The 15281-nt window shown below is 37.2% G+C and overlaps 1 protein-coding gene across 4 annotated transcripts in view; it reads right to left on the bottom strand.

Moving 5' to 3' along the window:
* The window catches only part of LOC149804774 (calcium-independent protein kinase C-like), a 105899-nt gene that overhangs the window by 54982 nt on the left and 35636 nt on the right, over positions 1-15281 (bottom strand). For all 4 annotated transcript variants that reach the window (XR_016416619.1, XR_016416618.1, XR_016416620.1 and 1 more), the window contains exon 5: positions 10082-10161. Coding sequence is in view for 1 of the 4 variants with exons in the window: in XM_089944363.1 (XP_089800489.1) it covers positions 10082-10161 (80 nt within the window). In the remaining 3 variants the exon portion in view is untranslated. The remainder of the gene's footprint in view (positions 1-10081; positions 10162-15281) is intronic.

Raw genomic sequence — 15281 nt, 5'->3', positions numbered from 1 at the left:
GGTCATGAAAAATCGTAAATGATGGCCGACGTAAGAGTGATTTTTGATGAGAGCAAAAATGAGGAGTTTCTCGGGTTTGATCTTGAAAATACTGAGCAAGCTGAGGAAAGATATGTTCATTAGTTGGATATTTTGTGAGATTTCGATTCGGACATAGAAGTTTCTGAGATTGAATCGTCCGAAGATGTGGATGCTGACAGCGCTGATGATCGAGTTCTTGCGGATAAACGTTGCACATAATTTTGTAAATTCTGTATAAATAAGTCGTGAAAGACTTGGACAAATAGGGAAAAAAAATACATCACTGTGTAGACAAATTCATTTGCAATAAATGGTGAAACTTTCTTGGATTTTAATTGGATATAAGCAGAGAAATTAAGGTAAGAGTGAATGCATGTGCACGATGTTTACAAAATTTTCAAACAGGTAAAAACTCTGGGATACACGCAGCTAGACACAGCTTAGCGCTGCTGGGGCATAGCAGCAGTGATAACGGGTCTGGGGCTGAATGAGTTAAATGTCATGTTCAATTTCATTTTGTAACTGACTAAACTGCTGTATTTTACATACTGGGGCTCATGTTGTTCTATTCTATATCTATGATCAGATCTCTGTTATTTCATCCATTGATTCCATATTTTATTCTTTGCTTGATCCAGGCAATAACAATGTGGTCAATCATTTCCTAGATAACAACAACCAAAGCACCATATCATACCCCCACAATATATTTACTGAAGAAAAACTGCAATCCAGTGAAGCAATTTCTCTCTGGTCACAAAGATGACACATATCCATTAACAAGGCACCATATGGACACGAAAAAGGCAAGCTACAGCAAAGGTATAACTGCTATTAAAACATTATTTTAATGATGGAGATATCAATCACTAAGTATTGCTTACAGATCCAGATTTTGGAATACAATCCTACTTTATGTCAGTTAATCAGCTGCTTCAAATATCAAAAGATATGGCTACTTCAAATAAAAATTAGACTAGTTCATTGGGCAAGTGGTCTGCTATTATAAATCTTGTGTGTCTCTTAATCTCTTCATAAGAGATTGACCATTTAAATGGGTGGCAAGTTCGGATCTTTTCTCAAACCAGGATATATATTTTTTTTTTTTTTTAATTCTGAAGATAATCTTTTCAGGTTCTTCTTTTTTTTATTAATCTGAGCAGGAACATTTTTTCAAGATATCAGATGTCCAGAAATTTGTTGTCAACAAACTTCCAGGCCCCCCACCCCACAAAAATTAAATGGTCTGTCCCTAATGCATGATGTATTGTCACTGCTCATTTACTTCATTTAATGACATGTTAAAAATCTTGAAAATAAAGAACTGTAAATAAAAAACATAATGACCTTTATGTAAGGATGGGGGCCCCGAGTGGCCGAGTGGTCTAAAGCGCTCTTCGTTACGGATCACTGCCATCTCACCTCTGTCTGCGGCAGTTCGAGTCTAAGATTCAGCCAATGTGGGTATGTGAGAAAGCTTGCCAGTAGCTTCTCGAGGGTCGGTGGTTCTTTCCGGGATTTTCCCGGGTTCTTCCTCCACCATTAATACTGGCCGCCATGTATAGCCTATCGTGTGCTGAAAAATGGCGTTAAACCCCACAACAACATATGTAAGGATGCTTATGCTAAAATTTTATCAATTTTTTAAAAGTGGCTTATGAGAAGGTCATTTAAAGGTCATTTCTGTTGTTTGTAATGGAAGACATATCTGGTGATGAGTTAGTATCATTTGTATAAATCTGAAAGCCTTTCATGCTCCCTGCCAAGAAGATGAAAATAGCATATGTTGATACGTGAAGGATACATAATGGCCTTACTCTCCTAAAGTATCATACACAATGCGATCATTCTTCCTCAGTCCATACAGAATGAGTTCATGTTACAAGGGACAAAAGGACATACCACAAAATATCTACAAAAGTGCTGTGGGGAAGAGTTTAAACAGTAATTTCACAAGGTTCGTTTATTTTAATGTTATAATATATATCTCAAGTTCTGTCTTTCAACTGGGAGTATTTTTTTCCCATGGATATGACTTCATTACCAATGTCACATGTCAGCACTGGATTTGTTTATATTCTTTTGTTAGCTGTATGACATTTAAAATATTTCCCTGAATTAATGGAATCAATTTCTTCTGGTTTGGAATTTGAAAGAAAAACATATGTTACCATGGTGGTAGAGATGTTTTGTATTTTCTGCCTGGTAAGCTGACCAAATTGCATCATGATTAATACCAAACACACACATGTGCATGAACATTAAGAGACAAGCACAATGGCATCTGCAGTTTTATTACAAAATAAATACTACAGATACAAAAAACTTCTATTTTTCTTTAAAAGCAAGAGACTAGAGATTTAAGTTTTACAAAAATGACAACATTTTCCTCATAGTTACCAAACATATTTTGGGTTTCAGAAATGGAAAATACTCAATAACAACATGAGAACTCACACTTCTGGTGTTACATGTATAAGCATTTCTAAAGAAAATAATATTCCTCATTGAGTAAGTTTAATATATCTGTTGTTCATAGAAATAGTCATAAAGTTCGTTAACTTGCATTCATCAAAGACCAAAACTAGAGGAAAGCCATTACAGATTAATAATGTGTGGGGCCCCGAGTGGCCGAGTGGTCTAAAGCGCTCTCCATTACAGATCACTGCCATCTCACCTCTGTCTGCATGGGTTCGAGTCTCGGATTCGGCCAATGTGGATATGTGAGAAAGCTTGCCAGTAGCTTCTTGAGGGTCGGTGGTTCTTTCCGGGGATTTCCCGGGTTCTTCCTCCACCATTAATACTGGCTACCATGTATAGCCTATCATGTGCTGAAAAATGGCGTTAAACCCTACAACAACAACAACAACAGATTAATGTTATTTAAATGTACATGTAGGTCATTCTATAATGGGTAAAAAAGGGTGCCAGGATACCTTTCATTTTTTCAAATTACCATTAGTGGAGAACAAGTCATTAGATGGTGGAAGCAGACATATCTCGTACAACTTGGTGCAATATAATCACACCTATCCATGCCAGGATGAACATAATCTCTGGAAGGTAATTACGTCAATGCTGATGATGGCTACCCATGTCCTGATTTCTGTAAATATCCACTGAAACCACGGCCATGTTACACAACACAATATGCTCTAAAGCATGGGTGGGTAAAATACAGCCAGCAGATCCAGCCTGTGACCTGGTTTTATCTGCTAATTTACATCATACAGTGTGGCTTTAAAAATCACTTATCCAACCCACACCCTGGAGGAAGTTGCCCGTGCCTGCTCTACTGTGTCAGAATCAAAGCAGCTATCATAAAAGGGCATTCTGACCCAACTCTGGTTAGACTTGGTGAAGAGGCACTGGGGCTACTATTGAAATGTCAGTCTATTAGAGGATCCTACTGGAATGTCCGCTAGTCAGTTGGAGAGTCCCACTGGAATTCCTGTCAGGAAGTTGGAGGGTACCATTGGAATGACAGTAATCTGAAAACATCTGGTTGTCCAGGCTACAGTGAAACTCCTCATCCCATGATGTCAGCTCAAGTTGGATGTATATTTACCAATACCATCATTAACGTTTTGTTCATTCAGCCATTTGACAATCATTTTTTATTTAATTTACATCAGATGGTGCTTTTCCATAATAAAGAGTAACAAGGATCAGAGGGAAGGCCATGTTTTTAAAAAATGAAATGTAGTGCACTATGTCTGCATGGTATCTGTTTACATGAAATCTGTCTGAATGGGATCTGTTAGCAGGCATCTGTCTGCATGGCATCTGTTAGCAGACATCTGTTTGCAGGCTTCAACTTATGTTTCAGTCTTAATACTTTATGGCCTTGATTACATGCAATTTAATTTCTATAAATGAATAGACTTTTGTTTGTTCTTGGTTCAACTGCAAACCCATGCAAAGTATCATACTCATTGCAATTATCTATTCACCAACTGAATGCCAGGTGCCTCTGACCATAAGGAGGTTTAAATTCTACAGGTTTTTCAAAGGTGAAAATCTCTCGGGTCTTGAAAGTTTTGGTATAGCAACATTAAGCAGTTTGATATCAAAGTTTAAGTGATCAACACAGGTGGAAGGTTAGCTTACCTGCAGACACACATCTTCAGCTACTGCTGCCCATACCATGCCCTTTATTTGCAGATGCACCAAATGTTGAATATTTGATTTCTGGCCAATTACTGTGATGCAGAAGAGTATGTCTTTCTTTTCAAGTATAAATGTGCTTCTGTCAGTGATTGTGTGCCCTACATAACATGATGGAAATGTTATCACCAAGACTGTATTGCTAAGTATTACATTGTCATTGTAGTAAAAGTTGTGCCTGGTAGTAGTACTTTGGGCTGTTGATCTGACAGCAAAATTGCATTATGCCTAGCTATAAAGGTTGACAGGATGATCTGGGTGGTCCCAGCACTCAATGTCTATCTGTCTTGCATCCTCATTCCACCCTCATCTAACCAGTATGCATCAACCACATCCTCATTCCATCCTCATCTAAGCCAGTATGTGCCAACCACATCCTCATTCCACCCTCATCTAACCAGTATGCACCAACCACATCCTCATTCCACCCTCATCTGAACCAGTATGTGCCAACCACATCCTCACTCCACCCTCATCTAAAGCAGTATATAGCAACCACATACTCATTACACCCTCATCTGAACCAGTATGTGCCAACCACATCCTCACTCCACCCTCATCTAAAGCAGTATATAGCAACCACATACTCATTACACCCTCATCTGAACCAGTATGTGCCAACCACATCCTCACTCCACCCTCATCTAAAGCAGTATATAGCAACCACATACTCATTACACCCTCAAGTGAACTGATATGTGCCAACTGCAATTTGGAGCAGATACTCATGCACCAGTGGTTTATATTCCTTGTCAATGTCATGGACTGGTTTGAAAGCTGCATCAGTACTCCATCACTGATCTCTGGACTGACAGACAGCAACAATGATTTGTGTTCCTTATTTATATCTGGCTGCTGCTTTAAGCTAAGTATAAAGCATGTTCTAATCTTGGAAGCCAAATATGACCCGAGTGGCTGAGAATCAAACTATTGTGGCACCACAGGTCATTAAGTACACAACCATAATGTCTGATGCCCAGTCATAATGTTGTACTGGTTGATATAAAAGTGGTTACCAACTAAACCAAAAGGTGTTGGCTATGGGAAACCCACATTTTTAAGTCAAAAGTGGAGGTGCCAAACCAAAGGAGAAAAAGAGGATGATAGTACACATCAGCTCACATGTCTGGTACTCAGTTAGTAACAAACTTTAGCATGGATGTGTAGTCAGTGTTACACTGAGCATAAATGTTATATCCCTTGTATGTGTTGTCTTGCCATTATGTGTTTACAGTGTACAGCCTGCTGGACTGTGCATTGCTTTATGTAGTACAATACATTTGTGGAGATCATCTCATGTAACTTGTGTCTATAGAGTGAGTGAAAGATAAAAGTGTTCATCATGATAGAATGTGCATTGCATGTTGGTGTATATTACTAACCCCACCCTATCCTTCTTTCCCTCAATGCAGTCTATCCTCCTTTCCCTCACTGCAGTCTATCCTCCTTTCGCTCACTGCAGTCTTACCTCCTTTCCCTCACTGCAGTCTATCCTCCTTTTCCTCACTGCAGTCTATCCTCCTTTCCCTCAATGCAGTCTATCCTCTTTTCCCTCAATGCAGTCTATCCTGCTTTCCCTCAATGCAGTCTATCCTCCTTTCTCTCAATGCAGTCTAATCTCCTTTCGCTCACTGCAGTCTATCCTCCTTTCACTCACTGCAGTTTACCGTTTCCTTCATTGCAGTCTATCCTGCTTTCCCTCAATGCAGTCTATCCTCCTTTCCCTCACTGCAGTCTTACCTCCCTTCCCTCACTGCAGTCTATCCTCCTTTTGCTCACTGCAGTCTATCCTCCTTTCGCTCACTGCAGTCTATCCTCCTTTTGCTCACTGCAGTCTATCCTCCTTTCCCTCAATGCAGTCTGTCCTCCTTTCTAACAATGCAGTCTATCCTCCTTTTGCTCACTGCAGTCTATCCTCCTTTCGCTCACTGCAGTTTATTGCAGTCTATCCTGCTTTCCCTCAATGCAGTCTATCCTCCTTTCCCTCACTGCAGTCTATCCTCCTTTCCCTCAATGCAGTCTATCCTCCGTTCCCTCACTGCAGTCTATCATCCTTTCACTCACTGCAGTCTATCCTCCTTTCGCTCACTGCAGTCTATCCCTCACTGTAGTCTATCCTCCTTTCCCTCAATGCAGTCTATCCTGCTTTCCCTCACTGCAGTCTATCCTCCATTCCTTCACTGTAGTCTATCCTCCGTTACCTCACCGCAGTCTATCCTCCTTTCACTCACTGCAGTCTATCCCTCAATGCAGTCTATCCTCCTTTCCCTCACTGCAGTCTATCCTCTGTTCCCTCACTGCAGTCTATCCTCCTTTCACTCACTGCAGTCTATCCCTCAATGCAGTCTATCAGAAGTCTTCATGAGGAGCAGTTATAAAACTCTTTCCAGTATGTAGCACTTGTAAAATATATACATCTACTTCTGTTATTTCTTTCATTCTACAAAGAAGTCTTAGCTCTGGTAAAGATTGTAAGGATTGTAAATAATTTATAATTATGGATGATATTTGTATTAATTGTGTAAAGTTTGTATTGTTTTGTTTCTATAGTAGTTCTTGTTTGTATTTGTACTTGAATGTTTGTTTTTATATTGTAGATTTAACTGCTACCATACATCAGTATATAAATCTATGATGACCATAGAATGAATCATTGTCATTCAAACACCCAGTCTAAAGCAGCATCCTAATGGTTGACATTTTCTGAGCATGTTCTTGTTCATCACCAGTGAGCCAGTCACTGTAGTGCTGGATTTTGACAAGATTTTCAAGATGGCTGATGTGGTGACCATTCTGGAGGTTAGATTAGCACCACTGTCATTTACAACCAACTAGACATCATAAGAAGTGTTTTAGTGAATACATCATATTGATAAGACCATTCATTCTGGAGATGCAGTTCTAACAAGTTTGTATAGATGGCCATTGTGGTGGCCATACTGGATTCGCAATACATTTGTGTACCAACTAGACATCAACAGAAGTCTTCTGGTGAAAACCCCAAGTCTACATTGCTTTCCATTTTGAAGGTTGTTGTTGTTGTAGGGTTTAACACCATGTTATAGCACAAGATAGGCTATACATGACCCCCAGTATAACTGGTGGAGGAAGAAACCTGGAAAACCCCAGGAAGAACCACTGACCCACAAGAAGCTACTGGCAAGCTTTCTCACATACCCACATTAGTTGAGCCCTAGACTCCATCCCACACAGACAGAGGTGAGATGGCAATGATCTGGAACGGTTGGCATATAAACCAGGTTGCTATATTAGACCACTCAGCTACTCTGGGCCCCCCGTGTAGAAGGAACAGCAATAACAAGATATTCAAGATGGTTGCTTTTGTGGTCATAGTGGACATCAGATTGGCACCAGTTTTCATTTAGAACTAACCAGACATTATAAGAAATCTTTCAGTGAAAACCCTATATTGATATGAATATCAATTCAGGAGGATTAGCAATACCAAGATTTTCAAGATTGGATGTCCAGGCACCACTATTTTCAATACACCAAGGGATGAATATATGTGTAGTTTCATGCCAACCCTCCAGGTGCCTAGAAGTATTAGCATTAACAAATATGTGCTGATGGATGGTTGGGTTTTGTACTTACATGTACGTTAAGTGATACCAAAGGCAGGGTCAAGATAGAATTTCTGCATAAAATCTATGCATTAAAATTGATATCTACTCATAATCAGGTGACCTGACAGTCAAAGATAAAGATTCATGTTCTGACAACCTTTTGAATTCCAGTTCATCTATCTTTTGGTAACCAATATAATAAAGTTCTGAAGTTCATGTTAGAAAGAGTTATCATACAAAACGAAATATTTCTGGAATGAAGTTGTTCACTTTCATAAGTATGAAAGCTAAAATTTGACTGATGAACCAAATGGTCAACTGAACATAACCTTTTAATCAGAATGGGAAGGAAAAAAAGAACAACTACATTCCCTTTAAAATGTGAAAATCTAACCAGACTATCCAAATGCTCATATAAATAAAATGTTCAAAATTTCATTTGTGAGTACTGCATTGATACTGTTCAGTAATACTGATGATTGTAGAAAAAGAGAAGGATAGAATAACAGCTCTTTTTAGCTAATCCTTTAGTGACCAAAAGAAAATAAATAAACCTGGTTGCTATCAATATCTGCCTACAGTGGCATACAAACCTGGTTGCTATCAATACCTGTATATGATGACATATAACCTGGTTGCTATCAATATCTGCATACAATGGCATATAAACCAGGTTACTATCAATATCTACCTCCAGTGGCATATAAACCTGTATCCTCATGCTGACCTAGTTCCTGGCCTTGATTGAGAATCAAGTAAACTTTTTTAAATTCATTCTTAATGTGTAAATGATAATAGTGAAATCGAGGCTGACTGGGACTATGTGACTTTTAGAAGTAAATATTGCTACACTGTTCTCGAAATTCTGGAGGGTTGACCCTCATCCGGGAATCTGTTTGGATTTTAGACTGGAAGGTGTTTGTTTGTGACCAGTTTGGAGTTATATTTTAATTTGTCCTCAAATTATTTGGATTCTAAAAGATTAATTCTTTTTCCTGGAAATATCTGAGTGCTCATACAGAATCCTTGGACAAAGACATTTCTTGAAATTTTATTCAGAAATTCAAACAAAGAAATACTGTTTATGATTCAACAAAGAACTGTAGACACAACAGCACAATACTAGCTACAGTATACATCATCGCATTCCATTTTGGAATATTTGTCGTGACTAAAACTTTAATTCATTAGAACATTTCATTACTAGGAGTCCTAAAATTTAATTCATGGATTATTCTTGGATTATTTACATTGTTTTTCCAGGGAAATAAATTATCTGTGAAATTTTTCAAAGCTTTTTGTTTTCACTCTTTCTTTTGTTTCTGTTTATTAGAGCCTAAGCATGTAACATAAGACATATAACCTGGTTGCAATCAATACCTGCATACATGGGCATATAAACCAGGCTACTATCAATACCTGCATACAATGGCATATAAACCTGGTTGCTATCAATATCTCCCTACATGGGCATATAAACCTGATTGCTATCAATATCTGAATACAATGGCATATAACATGTTTGCGATCAATATCTGCACACAATGGCATATAACCTGGTTGCTATCAAAATCTGCATATGTGGGCATATAAACCAGGTTGCTATCAATATCTGCCTACAGTGGCATATAAACCTGGTTGCTATCAATATCTGCATACAATGGCATATAAACTTGGTTGCAATCAATATCTCCCTACATAGGCATATAAACCAGGTTGCTATCAATATCTGCCTACAGTGGCATATAAACCTGGTTGCTATCAATATCTCCCTACAGTGGCATATAAATATGGTTGCTATCAATATCTGCCTACAGTGGCATAAATACCTGGTTGCTATTAATATCTGAATAGAGTGGCATATAACCTGGTTGCTATCAATATCTGAACACAATGGCATATAACCTGGTTGCTATCAATATCTCCCTACATGGGCATATAAACTTGGTTGCTATCAATATCTGCATACAATGGCATATAAACCAGGTTGCTATCAATATCTGCCTACAGTGGCATATAACCTGGTTGCTATCAATATCTGCATACAATGGCATATAAACCTGGTTGCTATCAATATCTGCCTACAATGGCATATAAACCTGGTTGCTATCAATATCTGCCTACAGTGGCATATAAACCAGGTTGCTATCAATATCTGCATACAATGGCATATAAACCTGGTTGCTATCAATATCTCCCTACAGTGGCATATAAACCTGGTTGCTATCAATATCTGCATACATAAGCATACACTAAAGCTCTCTAAATACAAATCTATATACAAAATTTCACCACATATATCTTACCTCATCATCTACATGTTTGGATCCTGGACACTTCGTAACAACATGCTGGTGACACCGTTTATGTACTACACATGTGCAGACTGAAAGAGACAATGTACATTTTGATCAGTAGAGGTATTATGAATGACTAACGATTTTTCTTACATCCATCAACTTCTTGATACAAAAATCTTTGTATTTGTATATAGTGCAGTGTGATCCCGCTATAGCATGCTCTGTTATAACATGAATTCGGATATAACATGGTCGTTGTGTGGCTCCCAAAAATTCATATACATGTAATTTTTTCGTACACCCAAAAAATCCTTACTTAAAAGTACTAAAAAAACTTTAAAAGTTAATTATTATTTTGGGAAAGAGATCACATATGAATAATACAAGATGATCGTGGCATGGCTCCTGAAATTTTATATGCATTTTTCTCATACATGAGAAAATAGTTTTTTCTCTTAAAAGTACGAAAAATAATGTGTAAAAAGTTTATTCAAAGATTTGTGCAGGGCTTTGCTGTTGTCACAAATTGTGATTTTTTTAATTCGTGGCAAAATATATCATATGGATGTTTAAACTTATGTATACAATCATTGGTTAGGAGCAGAGAAATTCAGAGGCCCCATGAAAGAAAACAGAAACTAGATATAAAATGCACTGAAATTTATCTATTGTTACATATATCAATTCTTTGTCCATACTGACAAAACAATCATAATCCACTTATATTGACATCTAGCAGGAGTACTGTATGTTGTGAGATATCCACTTTTTGTGTTGTTGACACTTCTGGAAGCAGAGATCAACCAGATGAGGCATTATCTCATAATCTATCTTTTGTTGAATTTTTGGCCACTCACTAGTAATTAAAATATTTACATAGACTGAGATTTGTATGTGGATAGTAAGTAAAATTCCTCTTCTCTTCAATCTGAATTAAATCCTTCAGAGCACTCATATTTTCTGCAATAATCCCTGTCATCAAACCAAAGCACTTGCATCTCTATTGTCCGTTGACCCTTTTTTAAATTTCTGACGCATGCATGGAAGGCAGCATCACTCTGCTACCACAAATGTGAGAAAAAAAACCAGCAAACCCCATCCTAAAAAAACCCAACAAGATCTTACTTGTTGGTATATTCAATAGCCAGGAAGGAACAGTCACTACAATCAACCAAATGACGGCCAATTCCTTTTTTAATAATGTACCCAGATAAAAAAAGTATGCTGAAATTTCAAAGAAAACAGATTACCTTTGAAGCATCGATTGTTATGAAAAGATACAAAGCAAATGGAAAAAAATCAGTGTCTGTCATGCAAAACAATTATTTGATGTCAACACCACAATAAGAAATGGGCATTTGTTTGGTTTTCCAAAGCTGTCCATTAGTGGTGACTTCAATAACACATGCACCCTTCATCAAAGAAAGGCGACTACAATCTTCAATAAAAACAAAGAACCTTTCTTCAAAGGAAGTCAGTACAAACTTAAATAAAAGCAATGGAATCTGATGGATTGTTTCATTTTCCAATGTGACTGGAACATGTTTACTGTGCCCTGAAAGTTTCCTTTTAGCAGGAAAAATGTCATGCTTACAAACACTACCAATGGCGGCTTCAAATGCAAACTATCTTTTACCAACTTGCAACGTACAAAAAAGTAAATGTGCTTCATCAATCGTTATGTGATTGTGCTATTTTTTCCGCACTGAATTCAGACCTAAATGACCTGTGACAAAATTATTTAAGATTGGCACAATTACCATTCTGAACTGACTAGATATCATTAGAAGTCTTCTGGTGAAACCTCATGTGAATATTACCATCTATTCAGGAAGAATAGCAATGAGATTTTCAAGATGGCTGCAATAATGGCCATACTGGAGGTCAGATGAGCACCATTTTTCATTTAGGACCATCAAAAGAAGTCTTTTGGCAGAAACCAAAATGAATATGATCACCCATCTGGATGGAGTGATAACAAACAGCTTTTCAGTGGTCAGATCTGCACCATTTGCATTCACAACCAACCATATATTATAAGAATAATTCTGGTGAAAAGCTCCATGTCAATATGACTTTCTATTGAAGATGAGCAGCAAAAAAGTATTCAACACAGCAGCCATATTGGATGTCAGATCAGCACCATTTTCATTTAGGTCCAACTAGATATTCCAAGAAGTATTCAGGAAAAAATCTCATGCTGATACAACCATCCAATGGGGCACCTAGTGGTCTAAAGCGCTCTCCATTATGGATCACAGCCATCTCACCTCTGTCTGTGTGGGTTCGAGTCTAGGATTCAGCCAATGTGGGTATGTGAGAAAGCTTGCCAGTAGCTTCTCGTGGGTCAGTGGTTCTTCCCAGGGTTTTCCCGGGTTCTTCATCCAACATTAATATTGGCTGCCATGCATAGCCTATCGTGTGCTGAAAAATGGCATTAAACCCCACAACAACAACCATCCATCTATGGCAACAATAACATCACATGTAGTCTTTATGTCAATATGACCTTCTGTTCAGAAGGGGTGGCAAAACCAAGGGTTTCAAGATGGCTATTTTGGTGGCCATATTTGAGATTAGACTGACACCATTGCTATTTCAGACCAACTAGACATTATGGTGAAAATCCCATGCTGATACGACTTTCTGACAGGAAAAGTAACAATTAAATTTTTTAGATGACTGCCATGGTGGCCATATTGGACATTAGATTAACACCATTTTATTTTAGGACCAACTAGACATCATAAGAATCTTTTAGTGAAAACCCCATGCTGATATGACCATAAATTCATGAGAAGTAGTAATAACAAAATTTTCAATATGGCTACCATTTTGGCCATACTGGATGTCTCAGCAGCAACATTTTCACTTAGGGTCATGAAGTAGTGGTAACAACTTGTGCTAATGGATGGATATAGGTAAATGGATCATAGACAAAAGGCCATCACATAAGCTTTTCTAGTCATGACCATTAGAGCAAAAAACACTTGGAAGAGATTACTTTTCACGAAAAAAAGATCAATTCATTCCCATGAGAGCATTTCTTGTTTTATCTGCATAATTAGCAATGAAAGCAGAGAATGCGGGGGTGGGGGTACTATATAAAGGATATTCTCAAAACTGTTTTCCTGCATGAGTGGAATATATCCAGTGAAACTTCTGAAAACCAGACCTTGACTAATTTAGACTTCTCTATAAACCAAACAATTTGGATTGGAACAGTTTTTTCAAATATATTCTTTGTCACAGAATCTCTACAAACTGAAACATCTAAATTCCTGATCCTGGAGGCATTCTCTGAACCATTCTTTCAAATTTATTGTAAACCTGCCTTCAAAACTTGGCTGTGTTTACCTTGCTACCTATACAAATGACATTCCATGAGCTGTGTTGTCAACCTGTTAAGTGATGTAAAGTGTGTCTTGTTAAGGCAAAAAATATGTTTCCGGTGGACCAACCATCCCTGTTTCTCACTGCACAATGTAGCACCCCACCCCCCATTTAAACAATTTTATTAAAAAAATATTCCCAAAATTGGTTTGTGCAACTAACTGAGCCAGTTTTTCCCAGTAATTTGAAGCAATTAGTATATTACATGTACACTAATCATTATAATATAAACAATATTTTTTAAAATACATACCTACCTACCCTATTTTTAAAACCAGTGCAATAGGAAACATGTTTCTGTAGCCTAATTTTTGAAGATAGTAGTAAAATATTTGCACATGAATGATCCATCAAATGAAGCCATTTAATACAGGTGTGAAATAAATGATGTCAAAGCTGACTGTTTATGAACTAAAACTTTTACACTAAACAAGCAGGTACAGTACCACTAAATGCAATTCCTTTCATGTTATGGAAATAAATAAGAGTTGTTTATAAGACAACCATGATTACTCAAAATTATTTGAAAATTCCATGGCTTTGGCAAAGAACTCCTGCATAAATTATTATTGTATAAAAGAAAAGAAAGCTGCAATCAGTTCAATTAATAAGTTCATTTCTCATACTGTATTTGTGCACTCTAAAATGAAAACCTGAACACATCACTGAATGTAAGAACAATGAATGTGGTACCAAATTTAAGGTCAGCACAGTAAGAAAAACTAAATGAATTTGTTTATGACTGGTTTTCAGCAAGCATGAACCAATACAACTCTTATTTCAAGGCCAATCATTCATCAGAAAGCACCTAATTGCATAGTCCTACAATATAAGACATATCACATGACATTTTGTTTTGGTGTTACTTCTTAATGCCTAAATAATGGCATTATGTAGTGTGTTCTGATGTTGACATTGGAACGGGACCAAATTTTCAATAATACCTCACACATCTGACAGCACATACTAAAGCTTGTCCACAAAGTCATGCTGATTTAAACACACTCTACTTACTCTACTTACTATGTCATTTTTCAAAAAAATTCAAATTCTCACATAAGCAAATGGACATGTTTTCAGGTTCTGTTGACCTATATTTCAGTTGGTTAAATTGCGATGGAGCTGAAATTGGTTAAAAGGATGATATATATCTTGAACGAAATGAAGCTATCAAAACACTTTCTTGAATATTAAATGGCACATTTTTATTCTTTTCATTAAAGAAACATTCTTCAAGCTAACCAAACAGCATTCCTGGATTCCACTGCATTCCAACAAGCTGAACAGAACAAGAAAATGTGTCCATTTGCTACTGTCAGATTTTGATTCCATCATGATAAAGACTGCAAAGTAAATATAATCAATTAGATCTGAATTTGTGAAACAGTGTCAATATGGGCTGCCAAGTGTGTGAGATATTCCTGATAAGATTGCCTCTCGTTCTCCTGTCTGTTGACTTGGGAACAAACAACACAAGGCCGTTATTTAGGTACTAAGATGTAGCATTAAAACAAAAATATCATGTGATCATCTTACATTGTATGACTACTAATTTCAGGGCTCATTATTTCAAAAAAGCATAACAGGGTGTTTAGCAATTCCTAGTGCGGACATGAGTGCAGTATTCTATCAGGCACTGCCTGATAAATCCTGAAATGAAAAGAGGAAGCTGTGAAAAGTGCAAAGGAAAGATTTATGATCATGTTAACATGCTGTGCTTTAAAGAGAGAAATTTCATCATTAGTTGCTGTAAGTAAATGTCTCACTACTTTATAAAACAAAAAGCAAACCATCTGCCTGAAATCTAAGATTA

Source organism: Sinohyriopsis cumingii, chromosome 2, assembly GCF_028554795.1.
Source record: "Sinohyriopsis cumingii isolate HCF-2022 chromosome 2, ASM2855479v2, whole genome shotgun sequence".
Classification (NCBI taxonomy): Eukaryota; Metazoa; Mollusca; class Bivalvia; order Unionida; family Unionidae; genus Sinohyriopsis; species Sinohyriopsis cumingii.
Note: the sequence above shows the minus strand (reverse complement) of the source record. Positions and strands in the feature narration are given on the sequence as shown.